Source organism: Ctenocephalides felis, unplaced genomic scaffold (assembly GCF_003426905.1).
Source record: "Ctenocephalides felis isolate EL2017-DRISC unplaced genomic scaffold, ASM342690v1 CF-g0.4_SCAFFOLD_01604, whole genome shotgun sequence".
Classification (NCBI taxonomy): domain Eukaryota; kingdom Metazoa; phylum Arthropoda; class Insecta; order Siphonaptera; family Pulicidae; genus Ctenocephalides; species Ctenocephalides felis.
In genome coordinates this window covers 25,359,835-25,380,405 of record NW_020537758.1, presented here as the reverse complement: position 1 = coordinate 25,380,405, position 20,571 = coordinate 25,359,835, and the positions used below count along the sequence as shown (strand labels likewise).

General features: G+C 25.3%; 2 protein-coding genes across 3 annotated transcripts in view; both read left to right on the top strand.

Annotated features, from left to right (window-relative positions):
• Positions 1 to 18,691, top strand: part of LOC113372564 (cytochrome b5) — a 70,499-nt gene extending 51,808 nt beyond the window's left edge. Inside the window, exons 1-3 of one of the 2 annotated variants that reach the window (XM_026612913.1) lie at positions 15,061 to 15,153; positions 16,400 to 16,830; positions 18,425 to 18,691. In XM_026612913.1, coding sequence (XP_026468698.1) covers positions 16,558 to 16,830; positions 18,425 to 18,610 — 459 coding nt within the window. In that variant the 5' untranslated portion in view covers positions 15,061 to 15,153; positions 16,400 to 16,557 and the 3' untranslated portion in view covers positions 18,611 to 18,691. Of the gene's footprint in view, positions 1 to 15,060; positions 15,154 to 16,399; positions 16,831 to 18,424 lie in introns of those variants that run through there. The other variant, XM_026612912.1, reaches the window with a different exon arrangement.
• On the top strand, positions 8,921 to 9,588 carry LOC113373558. The gene has a single exon (XM_026613849.1). It carries the CDS (start codon positions 8,974 to 8,976, stop codon positions 9,586 to 9,588), a length of 615 nt encoding a protein of 204 aa, XP_026469634.1. The 5' UTR covers positions 8,921 to 8,973.
• Positions 18,692 to 20,571: the final 1,880 nt, after the last annotated feature.

Genomic DNA, 20,571 nt, shown 5'->3' with positions numbered 1-20,571 from the left:
TTAGTCAAATATTTAATATTAATTTAAAATTATTTAAAGTCTGATTACTAATATTATGCATTTTAAATTAATTAAATGAAATGTTTGTGCTTTATGCTTATGTATAAAATATGTTTGTTGTTTTGAATATTAAATACTCAAAAACATATATATTTAATTTTTTTTGTTTAATTAATTATTCGAGGACTTTGCAGATGTCTTAATCATGAGACAAAAATAATAATATCCCAGTTTTTTATAGCTTCATTAATATTATGAAACTGAATATGTAATTTTTATAATTATTGGTTACTTTTTTAAAAATATGTGTATATAAAAATTTAAACTTTAAATAACAATTCATTATGATGACGGAAGTCTTTTAATGAGTCATTTTGTGAATTCGCTTCGATCATTAATCCAAAAAATCCCCATCGGGTCGATCGTAGCTCTTTTGACCCACATCTGCATAGCAGAAGCAGTTTGCGTTGTGTTTTAGTCACCCGAAAGCGGAATCGTATGAATTTTAATTAGTTTACACAAATTTGGCAAACTGGATATGAATAAAAAAGCATATCAAAGAGAACCAGTATTTTTCGATATTTGTTTACAAAAATAAATGCACGCTTCACTAATATATGATTTGTTTACGAGTGCTCATTCAGAAGCATTGTATTTTTATGTACAAATTGTTTTAAATTTCAATACAAGCATAATTATTTATTTACATTATATTACTTTATTCTTTTCTTATATATTTCTAAGAATTGTTTATTTTTCTTTCCTCAATTCTTTCAACAGATTCTTGAATGGTCACAAATTTTTCATTTTCTAAAAGGTGGTTTGTTCTGTATTTTCAATTTAAATAGTATTGATAACTTTGAACTTTTGAACCAGAAGCACTAATTGTACTCAATTTATAAGAATTTCGTATAAATACCTTTAAATATAAGCTTGATCAATCTTGCTCGTGCTTCCATTAAATTACTCAATTTTTTACGTGTATTCTTCTGTTCAAGAAGAAATTAGGAACCAATTGCTTGACATTTAATATACTTTTCGATATACAGTGTGTAGTATGATGATAACCATCATTTCATATGGTCTGTTGCTTTATTTGTCTGATGAAGTCTTTAAAAAGTCCTGAAATATAGACAACTATGATTACTTTAACTGAATTATTTTTAAACTTTTCATTCATATTGCTTGGAAGCAAATGTGGTTGAGTATGCATAAGGCATAATTCAATATCGTTAATTTTTATATTTGTTATACATATTTAAATTTCATAAATAATTCCAAAAAAATTGAAGTTTAAGTCTCTTCAAGTCTATATATTCCATTATTATTTATTTTTGATACGGGTTTTAACAAAATTCATATATCAGAATTTCAGCCTGCCGAATTTCTTACATATTTTCTTAATGTGAACCAGTTGCATTAGGAATATTCTGATCAAAATATACAAATTTTGTTTATAGGAGTAGTATGTTAAACATTTTTGGAAAAATAGATTTCTCAAAAATTATAATTACTTGAGTTTCCAAATAAAAAACGTTACGACACTGTATGTGCGTTGTCTTTCAGCAAGTTAAAAAAAAAATACGGTTTAAAAATTTTACAAAACATTATTAAATGTTATAAAAAAATAATTTATATTAAAATATATACGGGAATATATAACGAGAAGGACACAAAACATATTTTGTTAATATATTACAAATTTTATTTCCATTAAATTTTTTATATAATTTTCGTTAATCTTGAAAAAAAAATTTTTTGAACTTATCTTTTTCACTTTATGAAGGAAGTCGTTTTTTTATATAGTTCATAGGTTAATTGTAATAAAAAGTTCATAAATTGCCAGAATCAGTAAACATTAAATTAAATCGAATGAGCATGATGTAATATTACCGAATCTTTCACTAATCTCTTAATAGGTTATTTAGTACATCAATTTCGAATTAAATGTGCCGTGGATAATGATTATTGGCTCATTAAATTTAAAAGCATTTGATATAATCTTAATCACATGAAAAACAAATACATTTTTATTTTATCAAATAAATAATTCTTTCATTTGAAATTTTAGAGAAAGATTCAATTCGTTAGTTTAGGAAGGTGTGGAAGAGATTTACAGCTAAACTCGAAGAAAATGAAAATATATGGAGAAAAAAAAAAAAAAATATATATATATATATATATATATATAATATGTATAGCCAAAATATAAGATGCTTCGATTAGATGATCTTAGATATGATTTATCGATAAAATTTATATCGCGAATTCTATTAGCAAATAGAGAATTTATAATTATCGCAGTAAGATTAACAAAATTTAATTAAACTTACACTAAGCAATGCACGAATTGTAGAAAATCTATATACATGTATGTATATTCTAATATTAGTAATATTGTAATAAAAAAGATGCCATCGTAGCATATATTTTATTATACTAAACGCAAAACATAAACATAACATTATCAACATTTATTTATAACTGGTTTTAGAAAATATTTATATTTAACAATCATGGCATGACAATTTCTAATAAACTTATTTATTTTTGTACGTCGAAAAGCGTCATAACTAAGTGCGCACATAATTTAGTGGAAATTCGTAATGACGTTTTTTGTGTATTTTTCAAAATATTTGTGTAGAAATAACAATATTATTTACGTTGATTAATTTGAAGTAATAAATTAGAAAAAATAAAAAACCACTGTTGATTATTGGAAAAATGAAATGAATTTATTTTAATAAAAACAACTTTTTAACTAAAATTATGACAATATATTAAGTATTAAAATTTATTAGATTAGGTCCATATTATTAATTAAATCTGTGATTTGCATCAATTTTTTTATTGTTCATCAAATTGTTTATTTTAATATCTATATAAATTAAATTTAAAGTATTATATCTGCTTCATTGTTGCATTTTAGTTTTTTTTTTTAATTTATTTGGATTTAAATTTCTAATTAGATGGTTGCAATCTAAGTAATAAAATTAGTCTCCCGCAAATTGAACTCACAACCTTTAATATTTATCAGTTTTAAAACGCTTAGCGACAACAAATTCAAAATTAATGCTTTATTAATGTAACATCTATAATTAAAAAAAAACTAGTAACAGTTTAGTAATATTAATATATTTCACCAAAGATTTACTACTTGGAATATTCATATTTCAGTTGATGATTCGGCAAATAAATAAATGTAAATTATAATAAAATTTTCCTAACAATAATTATCTAAATTTTGGACAAAACAAATATTTATTATCTCATCTTAAGTACGTAAGTAAAATTCGGAGTCATCACCGCACGTCAAATATGGTCCGATATTTAATAAAAATAAATATAAACAATAATTTGAGAATGAGATTAATAACATTTTATCGTAAACTCACTTATCAAAACATTCATTCAATGTTAATGAACATTAATCTTCTTCTGCATGAGGTCTTAGCAAATGCTGTAAATGATAACAAAATCGAGAAATTATAAAAAATGTAAATAATATAGCTTTCAATTAAGGTTTTATATTTCATTAAATATACCTTTTCACAATTTGTTATGCCATATATTTAAATCCATTTGCTCAACTAAGTTCTAATAAAAAAATATTAGATAGGATAGATGGACGAGTGGCATTTATATACATTTATTATTTGTTTGAGTTTGGGCATCAGAACCCCAAATATTGAGGTATTGTTTTTGAGCAGTTTATGAATCAAATTCTGTTTCTTATTTTATTAAAGCCTAAAAGTTTATATTTGTGTTCAAATCATCAAACCCTTTCACTAAAACACAACATTTATTAGAAATAAATATCTTTTTTTTATTCTCTTTATTGAATTACAATCTGTCTTTACAAAAAGGAAGACATTCAGTAATTTTGATGATATATGAAATATTAAACATTAAATCTACAAGGTTACCCAGTAGTAAGCCTTTTCACTTTTGATACATTAAATTTAAATTTTGTGTATAGAAGAAATAAAAATCTGATAAAATATTGATGATCGACCTAAGATATTAAATACACGTTATTTCTGATGTTCTGTAACATTTATCTTAGTAAACACAAAATTCAATATTTTTCATATAATACATTCTTTAATTTCTAGTCTATTTTTAATATATAGTCATTTTTATTTCTATACAACTCTGAATTATTACTAATTTTTATGATGTAATAAGTTTTTCGGTTCACATATGATGATACTGAGTTATTAATAGATAAGAGTTCGATTATCGACGAGGTTGAAATTTAACAAAAAATACCCGAAAAATGTTGATGCATATATATTTTCTTATCTAAAATGAAAATAAATTTATTTTTATAGTTATTTTTTCACTTTTGCAAAGCGTAATGAGTTTAACAAATAAATCAAATAATACAATCTTGCGTGTTTATGATATTTTTTATAATACTGCGGCTATACCTTTTTATTCATGATTATTTTCATTTTAAATTAAATTCCAATATATAAATAGTAGAAGAGTTGATGAATAAAGGACATTGATTTCTTAATAATGAATATTTAATTAATTCAAAAATATGAACATTCGATTTAGCAATATTTATTTTAACAACGTACTGAAAAAAACATTATTTAATTAAATTCCTTATAGATCTGAAATATAGTCTCTTAACACTATTATTAATTATTGAACAATTACAAACATGTGCAAGCATTATTATAATTTTCAAATAAAATGTTCTAAACATAACAAATTTCAAAAATCCCCTTATTTGTGATATTTTTGCAATCAACTTCCTACGAATTAAAGATAAAAATTTTGCACAGTAAGTCGTTTCGTGCTAATTGATCTTTGTACCGGTAACTCGATAGGTATATTTCTTACATCAAAGGCGTCATATATGATTCACTAATTTACGTCATAGTGTAGTGAATTTATGTTATGTCTGCTATATCATTTATTAGAATTGTTAGTTGCCAATCATTAATAACTTAAAGAATTGACGCGGTTCTTGATTGCTCATAAACGCATTTGAATTGTTAATGTTATTCATTTATATAAGTATAAAGCGCAATACAGCGACTAAAGAAACTGAAAAACTATTTTATGGCAATCTAAATTTGTTCAACAATGATTTAAATTAGTTAGAATAAAGCCATGATAAAATATTAAGAGTAGTGCTGGGCAATCGATGATAACATAATTTAGTAATTAAACTGATGAAGAACTAAGCTTATCGCATCTGATTGTTGAAAAAGTCTTTTCATTCGAACTAAAGTCATTTATTGATATTTGGTACACATTTACTGTTTTCAATACAGAATAATTAGTATTCTCAGTTTTTTAATATTCTATACAACTACACACCTTTGAATTTCATCATACAAATTATAAAACCATAGTGTATGATTCCTTATAATATATAAGCTAATACAAAATTGCAACATTTATCAAATATCTATGATACGTTTTGACAAAAAATCGGTAAAACCTCCATACTGCTCTAAATGTAATATTTTTAGATGTATTTTGACCATCTTCAAGCTTTCTGAGACAATTAAGTGTAAAATATTTTTAGGCCCAGTTTTAAAATCTTTACTGATTTTATTTACATTTAATGCGAATTTTTATAATTCCTGATATCTAAAAATTAATTTATATTTAATAATTTGATTTAGATTTTTCCATTTCTATCCATTTATTAAAATCAGTCTCTCATATACAATTTTTAATAAATGTTTATTGGGTTTTTGATCCATGCACAATTTTCTGAATTTATGTTATTGTTATTGCTATTTTGATCGAGCAAAGATTAGATTTCCATAGCAAAAACAAAATTTCCGGAAATGTTAAAGATTAAAAAGATAGTTAACATCACATATTTTTTATAGAAAATTTGTTAAATAAGTATTAATTTGAATCAAATGAATCCCATCATTAAAAATTAATAATAAATTTGTATTAATTTTGCTAAATAATAGATATAAGAAATTTAGGCTTTAACTACACTAAAAAAAATTCTTGCCTACAGGGACAAGAAAATTTTAAAAATATTAATTCTGCAGAATTAATTATCAAGACTAAATTATCAATAAGAATTATCAATTCGAACATGACAATATAATGATATATCATCATTGTGCATTATGAAACTGTAGGTTTCTAAACCTAATAATTTGGTGTTAATTTTTTTTTAATTGTTTTTTTTATTTACATTTGCAAATTACAATCTGTCGTTCTTATACAACATTCAGTAATTTTGATGGTATATTAAATAAAGGAAAAAGGTCGAAAGGTTACCCATTGGTGATCCGATTCGATGTTGGATGTGGTGTTAAATTTTTATTTTTATTTTCTGTTCATTATTCAACATTTGAGTAAACAATCTATCCAGTTCTAGTGCAATGAACTACGGTTGTCTGTAGAACTGGAGGTAAACACGTGTTTTCGCACACTCTCTAATTCGCTATACAGACTCAATAAAAACATTATAGGAGTCCTACAATAACAGGTTAACGGCAACTGACAGTAATTCCCCGTTCTTCGCATGTCGAAGACACGTGCCATAACAATAATTAAAATAATTATGGATTGGGAAGGGAGAATAAATAAAATTTAAAGCATTATTGGCTACACAAACGATTTTGTAGTATAGTACAGTTTGACAAATGTTTCTTGGGATATGTTTCCTGTAAATATACCTCACAATGTAATGAAGATTCTATACTAACATAGTTATATTTACAATTATGTATCTAAAGACATGATAAATTATTTTTGTTTCAATATGACTTCAATTATCCCAAAATTTGTGCTGTTGGTTGACAAAATAACTTAAAAATTAAAAAATACTCTTATATCTAAATGCACCATATTCAAAAAATACGCTGTTGTTTCTAAGATTTCGAAATTATCTCAAAAAGTTCATTTTTTGGACATATGCTATCTCCTACAATTTCACAATTGGTTCTATGATTTTGCATATTCTTTATTATATCGCTATTACTCCTGGAGGATTATTATATTTTTTTTACTATCGTATTAACTAAATTTAACAACATTTTTTTTATTAAGTTCATTAGTATGTAGTACTACTACATACTAATGGAATATTTTATTTTACATTTCAAGATCAGAATTTATTTTTTGAATCTTACCATTACCATTTTCACCATAGTCTTTTTAATTCTGCAATGTTAATGCAATAGTTTTTTTAATTCTACAATGTAATTAGATTGTAAGCTCATTCTTTTTCCTACTGGAACTAATTATGTCTGTTTTTTGAGTACATAGCCCCCTTAGAAAATCTTGTATATTGTGATACAGAATTATTTACAGACTGCCTTAAAATAAGAAGTCAACGACCCCCTCAAAAAATAGAAAATTTTTCTTATTAGTGATTTTTTTAACCTTTACAGAATGATGTACATATTTTTTTAACGTATAATTATGATCAGATAAAATTACTAATAATTATTTTTCTAATACAAATATTTGTGAATCATTTGTATGTGCGAGTTGATAAGCAGTGATAAGAAGCGTTACATGAATTTAGTGCTTTACATCAGGCGGAGTATTTATCATGGGGAATCCAAACCTTTAGTTCAATTCTGAAACTGTGATTTTTCTACAGTCGTCACATTAATGGTTGTGAGAAACATAAGGGGGCGTCCATTAATCACGTGAGCGAGCTTTTAAGGATCTTTGGACCCTCCCTCCCCCTTGCGTACACGGTGATTTTCAAAATTTTTTCCCTCACCCACCAAACATCACGTGTATATTTAGTTAGTTATTAAAAACTGAAATTGAAACATTTTTAAAATAACGGTTAAAAAATAAATACACGTGATGTTGTACTATACCCCCCCTCCCCCACCTGATATTTCGTAATTTTTTGTCAAACCCCTCATCCCCTTAAAAACCTCACGTGATTAATGGACGCTCCTTAAATATAAATTATTATTGTTCAGAATTGACTTATTACGGGTCCTGGCTTCGTATCAAATTTCTTGGGCGCTCTCACGAAGGGCAAAAATTTCTTACAAAATGAAAAACATTTCACACTATTAAAAAAAATATTATTTTCATTATTTTTCATCAATATCAGTTGTCACTTTTCCAAAGTATTTTTTTTTTCAAATAAAATTGTTCGCCTACGTGAAATTAAAGTCCAAAGTGAACCATATAAATTTATAATGGATTTCAAGTACATTCTTATCATTGCGTATGCAACTTGTACAAAATTTACTCGATGCCTGTTCGTATGTATTTTTAGTTTTTCGTGTATTTTTTATTTATTTATTTCTTTATTTATACATTAATCATTTGATCAATTTTTCAATAAATTGTTGCATCTTTATCAATAATTTCTGCAAGGTTTGTCGACCCTGATCGCTTTCGATTCGCGGTTCTTCCCGGCCCTAACCTACCGCCAATGACCGTATTTTGCGGACGCCGTCTGGGACATATAAGTGATCGGCAGAGTACAAGGCGTTATCACTCTCTAAGTATCTCGCGTCGAAAACACTTGTACGAATTTTGTTATTTAATTATTGTTTACAACATACAATCAGCTGATTGTATTGACAATTGAGGCAAATTAAAAGATAAAGATGCAGAGTTTTCGTGATCAGATCGAAGAAGATCTTTGAAATCATTTCAGTGAAGTGATGTGATTTTTTACATTTCATAAATTGAACTAATTAAGAAATACTATTGCAATGGGGCAGTGTTTTTTCTCAAAATGTCATAATGATTAAATTGGTGTAAATAATAGTGTCATGTACAAAGGGCTAAATTCAAGAAACCGTATATATGAATAGATGAATAAAATAACGATATTAATTTGTTAGTGGATCACTGCAACCGTGCGATTTCGAGAAACAATTAGTGACAAATTTATTTAAAATGGGTTATAGATCAGTGTTTTCGTAGTTCATTTTCTCCCGTGAGACTAAAACTGTGACAAAAACTTTAATTTTAGCCCAAAACTGTGATGTGATGGTCGTCAAAATCGAGCCCGTCTCTTCTTCCAGCGAAATGCATAATTCTCCAAGGGATCCCCAAAGATCGACAGTGAAGCACGTTGGAAATGACATAAATATATCCTTGAATTCAAATCCAAATGATCTGATCTTGGTGGGAAACAAATCCCGCGTGGACATCCAAACCAATGAAGGAAGTGTTAAAATAATTGGTGATTATTGTAAAGTACGGATCCTTTGCAATTTGGGAAGTGTCCGTTATGTTGGCAACAAAGGAACTGTGGTAATTGGAAATGATTCGGTTTCCCATGATGTTAAATATACAGGAAACGGTGGAAATTTGAAATATCGTGATGGAACTGATATGGACAGCAAAAAATTTACACAAACCTTGGAAGACGATCGAGGGAAGAAGAAACGTAGCAAAAAATATTCTAGAATTTATAATTCTGATAGTGCTTTGAATGCTGATGCCATTTTAATTAATTGTAATAAGTATTTAAATGATTATCCAGTTAATTTTAACTGCAGATCCACCGAATGTTTTATCACGAGCGGAGCAGTTTACACAACTACCCCTTGTATATCCGTAGTCAATGGAAATGTTACAATTAATAATTATAATTCCTGACAATTATTGTTATATTAGTCAAATATTTAATATTAATTTAAAATTATTTAAAGTCTGATTACTAATATTATGCATTTTAAATTAATTAAATGAAATGTTTGTGCTTTATGCTTATGTATAAAATATGTTTGTTGTTTTGAATATTAAATACTCAAAAACATATATATTTAATTTTTTTTGTTTAATTAATTATTCGAGGACTTTGCAGATGTCTTAATCATGAGACAAAAATAATAATATCCCAGTTTTTTATAGCTTCATTAATATTATGAAACTGAATATGTAATTTTTATAATTATTGGTTACTTTTTTAAAAATATGTGTATATAAAAATTTAAACTTTAAATAACAATTCATTATGATGACGGAAGTCTTTTAATGAGTCATTTTGTGAATTCGCTTCGATCATTAATCCAAAAAATCCCCATCGGGTCGATCGTAGCTCTTTTGACCCACATCTGCATAGCAGAAGCAGTTTGCGTTGTGTTTTAGTCACCCGAAAGCGGAATCGTATGAATTTTAATTAGTTTACACAAATTTGGCAAACTGGATATGAATAAAAAAGCATATCAAAGAGAACCAGTATTTTTCGATATTTGTTTACAAAAATAAATGCACGCTTCACTAATATATGATTTGTTTACGAGTGCTCATTCAGAAGCATTGTATTTTTATGTACAAATTGTTTTAAATTTCAATACAAGCATAATTATTTATTTACATTATATTACTTTATTCTTTTCTTATATATTTCTAAGAATTGTTTATTTTTCTTTCCTCAATTCTTTCAACAGATTCTTGAATGGTCACAAATTTTTCATTTTCTAAAAGGTGGTTTGTTCTGTATTTTCAATTTAAATAGTATTGATAACTTTGAACTTTTGAACCAGAAGCACTAATTGTACTCAATTTATAAGAATTTCGTATAAATACCTTTAAATATAAGCTTGATCAATCTTGCTCGTGCTTCCATTAAATTACTCAATTTTTTACGTGTATTCTTCTGTTCAAGAAGAAATTAGGAACCAATTGCTTGACATTTAATATACTTTTCGATATACAGTGTGTAGTATGATGATAACCATCATTTCATATGGTCTGTTGCTTTATTTGTCTGATGAAGTCTTTAAAAAGTCCTGAAATATAGACAACTATGATTACTTTAACTGAATTATTTTTAAACTTTTCATTCATATTGCTTGGAAGCAAATGTGGTTGAGTATGCATAAGGCATAATTCAATATCGTTAATTTTTATATTTGTTATACATATTTAAATTTCATAAATAATTCCAAAAAAATTGAAGTTTAAGTCTCTTCAAGTCTATATATTCCATTATTATTTATTTTTGATACGGGTTTTAACAAAATTCATATATCAGAATTTCAGCCTGCCGAATTTCTTACATATTTTCTTAATGTGAACCAGTTGCATTAGGAATATTCTGATCAAAATATACAAATTTTGTTTATAGGAGTAGTATGTTAAACATTTTTGGAAAAATAGATTTCTCAAAAATTATAATTACTTGAGTTTCCAAATAAAAAACGTTACGACACTGTATGTGCGTTGTCTTTCAGCAAGTTAAAAAAAAAATACGGTTTAAAAATTTTACAAAACATTATTAAATGTTATAAAAAAATAATTTATATTAAAATATATACGGGAATATATAACGAGAAGGACACAAAACATATTTTGTTAATATATTACAAATTTTATTTCCATTAAATTTTTTATATAATTTTCGTTAATCTTGAAAAAAAAATTTTTTGAACTTATCTTTTTCACTTTATGAAGGAAGTCGTTTTTTTATATAGTTCATAGGTTAATTGTAATAAAAAGTTCATAAATTGCCAGAATCAGTAAACATTAAATTAAATCGAATGAGCATGATGTAATATTACCGAATCTTTCACTAATCTCTTAATAGGTTATTTAGTACATCAATTTCGAATTAAATGTGCCGTGGATAATGATTATTGGCTCATTAAATTTAAAAGCATTTGATATAATCTTAATCACATGAAAAACAAATACATTTTTATTTTATCAAATAAATAATTCTTTCATTTGAAATTTTAGAGAAAGATTCAATTCGTTAGTTTAGGAAGGTGTGGAAGAGATTTACAGCTAAACTCGAAGAAAATGAAAATATATGGAGAAAAAAAAAAATATATATATATATATATATATATATATATATATATATAATATGTATAGCCAAAATATAAGATGCTTCGATTAGATGATCTTAGATATGATTTATCGATAAAATTTATATCGCGAATTCTATTAGCAAATAGAGAATTTATAATTATCGCAGTAAGATTAACAAAATTTAATTAAACTTACACTAAGCAATGCACGAATTGTAGAAAATCTATATACATGTATGTATATTCTAATATTAGTAATATTGTAATAAAAAAGATGCCATCGTAGCATATATTTTATTATACTAAACGCAAAACATAAACATAACATTATCAACATTTATTTATAACTGGTTTTAGAAAATATTTATATTTAACAATCATGGCATGACAATTTCTAATAAACTTATTTATTTTTGTACGTCGAAAAGCGTCATAACTAAGTGCGCACATAATTTAGTGGAAATTCGTAATGACGTTTTTTGTGTATTTTTCAAAATATTTGTGTAGAAATAACAATATTATTTACGTTGATTAATTTGAAGTAATAAATTAGAAAAAATAAAAAACCACTGTTGATTATTGGAAAAATGAAATGAATTTATTTTAATAAAAAACAACTTTTTAACTAAAATTATGACAATATATTAAGTATTAAAATTTATTAGATTAGGTCCATATTATTAATTAAATCTGTGATTTGCATCAATTTTTTTATTGTTCATCAAATTGTTTATTTTAATATCTATATAAATTAAATTTAAAGTATTATATCTGCTTCATTGTTGCATTTTAGTTTTTTTTTTTTAATTTATTTGGATTTAAATTTCTAATTAGATGGTTGCAATCTAAGTAATAAAATTAGTCTCCCGCAAATTGAACTCACAACCTTTAATATTTATCAGTTTTAAAACGCTTAGCGACAACAAATTCAAAATTAATGCTTTATTAATGTAACATCTATAATTAAAAAAAAACTAGTAACAGTTTAGTAATATTAATATATTTCACCAAAGATTTACTACTTGGAATATTCATATTTCAGTTGATGATTCGGCAAATAAATAAATGTAAATTATAATAAAATTTTCCTAACAATAATTATCTAAATTTTGGACAAAACAAATATTTATTATCTCATCTTAAGTACGTAAGTAAAATTCGGAGTCATCACCGCACGTCAAATATGGTCCGATATTTAATAAAAATAAATATAAACAATAATTTGAGAATGAGATTAATAACATTTTATCGTAAACTCACTTATCAAAACATTCATTCAATATTGGCAAATTTTTTTTGTATACATATTATATTCATAATGGTTTCAAATTAGAGCATCTTACAATACAATATCCTGGACCTATAATTTTCAAATATTTCAAATTTTACAAAAAAAAACATTTGCCACACTTTTGTGCATTCATAATTTATATTCATGTTTATTACTATGTCATTTCATTAATCAATTCCATTATCGAATCAGTAATAGGTAATTCACAAAATTCTTGAACCATATGAGGAAATTCATAATCTCATTCTCGCTCATTATTAGTTCCTTATATCTGCGACATCAAATTTTTATCAAATTTCAAACAAATTGTGATTTCAATTTTTTTTAATTAGATAGTTTTATTACATCAGAAATATAAATGAGGTCATATTTCAGACTGATGCGCAATTATGCAGTACGATTCTAGATCATGAAGTGATTGTATAGAATTTGAAACCTACTTTTTTATAAAATTTTGTCTAAAGTACGACTATATTAAATTTTATCACGCCCTGGATAAGAATTATTAGATTAATTAATGAAATAAATAGTTCAATGTTTTGGATAGATAATAATTTCGCGGTGATTGTGAAAATATCTTGTTAGTGTATCATTATTATTTGCATGTATAATTCTGCGTTGCTCTATAAGTACAAGTGTACTTTTGAATAAAAGCATAAATGTACATATATATATATATGAATATATATATAAAACTTTCTTACGTTTTGACGTAAAAATATATCTAAAAAATAATGTTGATGATTTAAGATATAGTGTTGAAGTTGTGAGATGTAAAATATTAAAGTTTTTATTGCCAATATTTATGTAGACTGTAAAAAAGCAACTTTTAAATTAAAATATTTAAAATCACGTCAAATTTTTTTAAATTATAATTTTTGCAATTCTTAAATACTACAACTTGGATATACTAAATGATTTTACAAAGTGTCTGTCTTACAAATTTTTAGCTAGAAAAATTTTTTTTTTCAAATCTCAGGTTTTTTAAATAAGATTTAAAAACCTTTGCGGAAGAGCTTTAGGAAGGCAGGGTTATCTTTTATGGTTTTGAATGACAAAATTATAAGGAGTTTTAGATAACATATCCAATCATACATAAATAGAATTAATTGATTGTAATTTAACGGGTATATTGTAACAAATTGTTCAATTAATGTCAAACATTCATAATTCTATATTTAGCTGTTGTTTACCGATCGTACATTAGATAACATTTATAAAAAATGATATATGTGCCCTTCTAGATCAAATTTAACAATATGTCTCATTAAAATAAGTATCAACAGTTTGTAGTCATTTAATGTCATCATGATAAGCGCATTATAATTTTATTATGCGTAAATTTTGCGATGTTGTATTTTTAAATAAAAAATAGTATCCTCGCAATTCGTTATCTCTTTGGCTTATAAACATGGACACTTACTAGATTTTTTTTAAATATTTTCCGCGATTAATTTAGTATGAGAGATAAGAAATTTGTGGGAAAAATACTCATTTCAGTAATATGATCAGAAAATCATATAAATTGGAAGTTATTACTCTATCTTGGATGCAGAAGCTATTTTGCATTAAACAAATCAATTTTTATAAACAATATAAATATATAATATTAACGTTTTAAGTGATTTTGAATCGACCCCAAATTTGGGAGGAGAGTGTTTGAGCAATAGTGTAGGAGAATATTTTAACATTTTGTGTTAAATGTTGAGTCTTAGTATACATCAACAAATGTGTTCCTAGGACCAAGAAATAAAATATAATATATAAATAAAAAAATAATACTGCTATTTCTAAAACCTAATCGAAGATGCTAAATGACTTATTACGCTTGAAGAAAAATGACGAAACAAAAAATATTATTGCTAGAAATGTAATCAAAACTTGCAATCTAGCTCCTACTCTATTTTCATTGCAACAAAATTATTGTTCATAGTTATTATTCGCAATTTTATGGAGGGGGTGTGTGTTTTTCTTAAAAGATATAAATATTTGCTTAGATTGCTACACTAAATCAGTTGTAAACTTGATTTTGAACTTGTATATCAATTAAAAAAGAAAACAGTGACATTTGGATTAAAATATTTTATTTAAAACTCATGAGAATAAATTAATCAGGTATAGATTTTGATACCAAATTAATAATTATTAATATTAATATTTTAGCAAAATAGTTGTTTCGCGCATAATTTTTGGAGAAAGAAATTGAATAGTTTGTGATAACAAAATTAAAATTATTTTTACGCTTATTGTTAATAATTTTATGATTTTTATGGATAGATTAATTTGAATTTTTTAAAATTCTCAAAGCTATAGATACTTATTTCAAATATTTTTGATATATCTTTTTGTTTTAAAAAATTAAACTTTGTTAACAATAAAGACGAATAATTAGATGATTAAAGAGTAGAATTCACAAAAATATATGCGAATTAAATATATATATATATATATATATATATATATATATATATAAGTGTATTTGTCAATATAAGCGTTATATATAATTTATCTTATGTATATGTTGAATTATAATTGGAATTAAGAAAAGGTTAAACTGAATTTTGCAAGATTTTATTTTGACATTGATAACTTATGGAAGATTTTTTCCCAATGTTTTTAGTATTTAAAAATTTACGTAGATTGCGAAACACTTTTTTACAAATTATGTTTTAGATTTGAGCCCAAGTCGAATATCTATAAATGCATATTTTAATTTCATTAAAAATCATAATTATTAACAATGAAAGTTATAGTATTTGTACTAAAATTTCAATTTAAATAAAAAATAGTGCACTTAAAAATTTAAAAAAATATTAAATATCTTTAGTTTCAAGTAAATTACACTTATCAACACAAAATTTCTTGTTTATTTGATCAGTATTTAAAAATGTATGATATGAATTCAATATGACTCAAATGCATATGCTATCATTTTTATTGCTCTATCTTCTTTCAAAAATTGGTATGCCATGATAATATAATATTTATTATATATTATATTATATTAATTAGACATTAGATTGTTGAACTATATCTTTTAATTACGAAAAATCTGCATTTTAATTTTTTCAAACTAGACATCTATTATTTATTCGAATTAAAAACAACAAAACAAAATAATCAAATCTTGTTTAATTATTGTGTAATGGTCATGGTAAACACTTATTGTCATTTCTCTCAAAATTTCTCTGTTATCATCTTAATATTTCGTCTGCGGTTTCGTCTTGCCATTAAAAAATTAACATGACAAAAAAACAGCAATAAAACATTTGAGATAAATATTGGAGTCTTGAAGAAATACTTATATATCAGTATCGCTAACACAGCATTCTCCACATTCAGTATCAATATTTCATTCCAGCAACAACTTGGCGCAGATGTAGAAGTGAGTGATGTGATAAAAGACTGAAATATAATAAAAAAATAAAACAAATTAGTGAAGCCGATACAAAACCAAGAAGCAAGTGCAAATATAAATTTATCATCGATCTGCAACATTAGTTATTTTATTTATCAAAAATGACGGCCGTACGTTCGATGGACGCTGACAAGCCGCTCCTGGGTCACAAGAAGTCATCAGGATTTTTGGAGATCGCAATAGCCGCTTTAAGGATCTCTTCGACTCCAGTTAAAGTGCCTTCTAGTGGATTGATGAAAACAGATTTAAAAGGACAGGATGATAGACATGGACCCATTTTTACATTAGATCAAGTATCCTACCATGATCAACCCGACGATTGCTGGCTGATAATATATGACCGCGTTTATGACGTTACGGAGTTCTTATCAAAGGTTAGTCGGCGGTTTCATGTTACGCAAATTTAAATTTGCCATTTTTTTTAAAAAAAGTGATGTAATAAAAGTTTTCCTTTCGTGTATTTAAGTTTTGTTAAGTTAATAGGTTGGTGATTGAAATTAAAAAACATTTGGCATCTTTGAATTGAAATTTCTAAATCTAAATAAATTTTTTAAATTGCTTGCCGGTGAGCAATTTCATTTAAATTTCACACAGTTATTTGAATTTTAACAAATATTTTTCAACAAAAAGTGATACTATGGGATTTGTATTTATAACTAGAATTATATATGGTTATTTGCGGTATGGATGTCATAAGTGTCTGATCACAGCACTAAAAGGTGAAATATTTCTATTTTTGTTTTTCAAGTTTTATACTTGCAAACTTTAAATTTATCGAAATTTTCAAATATTCGATCTTTTCAATTTTTGTTAAAAATCTCAAGTACTTTAAAAATGATAAATGTTATATAACCACAATACGAAAAGTTTGATCAATTTGCTCTAATGCACGATCGTTCCCATCACAAGTTTTACTTCAACAGAATTGTTATTTAATTTCTTCTGGTGTTTCTATGAGGATTACCATCTCTATGACGCACAACTATCGATCTGTATCACTATTACGCTTTATTATCATTGACCTAGAACAAATCCATATAAAAAGCCTTGAACTTTAGAAGTTTATTTTGATAAATTGATCTTTCCCTATATCTATAAGAAAATCGCAAATTTGATAGTTTTCAAACCAATTAGGAATAATTACAAAATTTATTAAATTTATCAAAAACAAATACGTTTGTGCTGATCGATAAGTATTATGTGTCAGTAACAAATGATTACCGAGCGTTAAATGGATGCAAATCAATCAATGTCAAAACTTATTGACATATTGATATAATTATAATTCAAATCGATATTTGATTTCCAGTTCACTTCGGATTTAATTTCAATGAAATTATCTCAATTGCTCTAATTTATTGTTTTACGGATTTTTTCCAATGCCAAATGGTTTTCATACCGCGGAGACAATTCATTATCTTATATATTTTAGTTATAATCAATATTTATTGCATCACAAATTATAAAAAAATGCTGTTGAAATAATTACAATATATATTAGCCATTTTATTTATAAAAGTCGTTACTTACTTTTTTTATAAATTTCATAAAGTATTTTAAAATTTATCATCCTGTGAAATCTTTGATGTAAATACAAATACATAAAAAAATTTAAAATGATTATAAGCAGAACTATTTAATTATAAAAAATAGAAGTTTTACGCTAATAACTATCTACTGGTTTAATTGATTAACAACATATTTGTTGCCTCCCCAAGTTAATGAGTTATATGCAATTTTTTACTTTCAATTTTCAAAATTAATATTAAAAATATGACCAAAGTATACATTTTTATAATTGTAAAAAAGCAAAGTTATATCTTGAGATTTCCACAAAAACCTCACAATCATTTCGAATGGTTCATTTAAAATTATAAAAATTCATATTGTACACAATTTCGTTAAAAGATTCACAAAAATCACCATTGCAAATAGAAAATTTAAGATTTTTTTCACATTTTACTCCAGCATCCCGGAGGATCAGACATAATGCTCGAATACGCTGGAAGAGATGCCAGCATGGCTTTTAGGGGAGTCGGGCACACTACGGCTGCCCTGAATGCCCTAGAAAAATACAAAATCGGTCAACTGCCCCAGAGCGAATGCATATTCAGGACGTCTACAGGACTGAGATTGAGTGGAATACCTGATTGATAAAGTGGAAGATTTATGCAGAATAATTATAAGTGAATAATAGAATGGATCAACAAATTAATCTATATAAGTTAATTGATGACTTGGAGATCATCAGAAGATAGTGTCTTCAGAATTATTCTATATAACATATAAACCTAATATAAAACTATATTATATATATATATTTACACTTTACTAACTATAATTTGGTTAGAATTTGTCAAATTGACCAAACTCACTAGAATGTCAAATTGACCAAACTCACTAGATAATCCTGCTTCGATTGGATTAACAGTTAGTTTATAGTTTATGCATATTTATTTATAATTTATATTTATATATAGTAAATGAAGATGCAAATGTAACTTGAAAGTTACATAATTTCAATTTTTCTCTAATGAGAATTTAGAAACCTTTGTAAATGTTTATTTAAATTATTTATATTATTTAAATTATTGTTTTGTACTAATAAATTATTTGTATATTTAAAATATTTGTATTTGCTACATTTATAGTAGTGTAAATTACTATTTTATAACATGAAAATATATTTTTGTTATTGCTGACGCAAAAACTAAATCTTTTACATCTTAATCTCTTTTGCGTATGGTCTATTTTTTTAATACTAAAATTATACATTTTTAGAAATAATTATAGATAAACTATTCGGCAAAAATCTAGACGAATTTTGAAAATTCAAAAACTGTTCGAAATATATCAGTTAGAATGGTGCTGATTAGTTTTTAGCATGGATCGGCCTGACCGAACATTTGCAATTAATAAATAAAATTTGTTTTGACGATTTTATGAAACTCTGTATCATAATAAGATTTAAGGTGTTAACAAACATCTTACTTACAGGCCTAAGAGAGGTTGAATTATAGAAAATCGTTGAAGTTTCAAACTTCTCCATCAAAATTTCAAAATCACACAAACTATATTATTATTAATTTAAAAGTTGCTTAATTTCAATTAATGAGTAATGAGCGAGTCAAATATTTACAAATTTATATGCAAAATTCTACTTACACCACACTATCAATTACTCTAACAACTATTCTCATTGTTCAAGATGATCAAACACCTTAATAAAAATCCAGATTGAAATAAATTCATTCCTGTAAGCTATGCATATTTGCTTCCTGTAAGCTTATTATTGCATGTATATATATACGATAATGAAAGATTGCTTTACATTATTAGTTAATTTATTTTTCATATAAATCATATCAAGCAGTACACATTAAGGTAATATTATTAATAATCTAAACGGTATTTAATATTTAAAAAATATAATATCAATGTAATAATAGTATGGCAAGAAAATAACAACAATACAAAATAATTTAGTTACATCTGAAGTCTAAATGTGTATTATAGCTTCGCTTTAATAATATATCGTATTTTCCTCAGCACTGCCCACTGTTATAATTTTCTCTTTATCAGAGAAATTTCTCTCTTCTTTCTTTATAAATATTTGCTTCGATTAAAAACATCGAATAAAATAAATTATACCAAAAAACAGTGCTTTTGCGATAAGTTTCATTTTAAAAATATCTTACATGCGACATCGACGTGTCTTACTTAATTTAGATAACTAATAGTAACATTATTTACAAGCAAAATTATACGTGATAATTTCAAACTGGGTTGTGTTGTCGTTTAAAATACCCTGAAGTATTTTTATAATTTAAATTGATTGCATTTTATTTTGTTAAGTACTTAGTCGATTTAGGTATCGACTCAAATAATAAATATGCAATCGGGAAATATATACATTTTTATAACTAATTATAAAACAATATTAAATTAATCTCAAATATACAATGTAACTCTAAACGAAATTAACAGAACCAAATAAATCAGGTATATATGATTTCACTTTGTATGGCTAACGATTTCTTTTTTTTTCTTTTAATATCTAATAAGATTAAATATATATTTTTCTTTTATATAATAATGGTATACCTTGCATTTTA

Excerpts from the sequence above, each read along its gene's own strand:
- LOC113373558 (XM_026613849.1), top strand. The coding sequence starts at position 8,974 with ATGGTCGTCAAAATCGAGCCCGTCTCTTCTTCCAGCGAAATGCATAAT.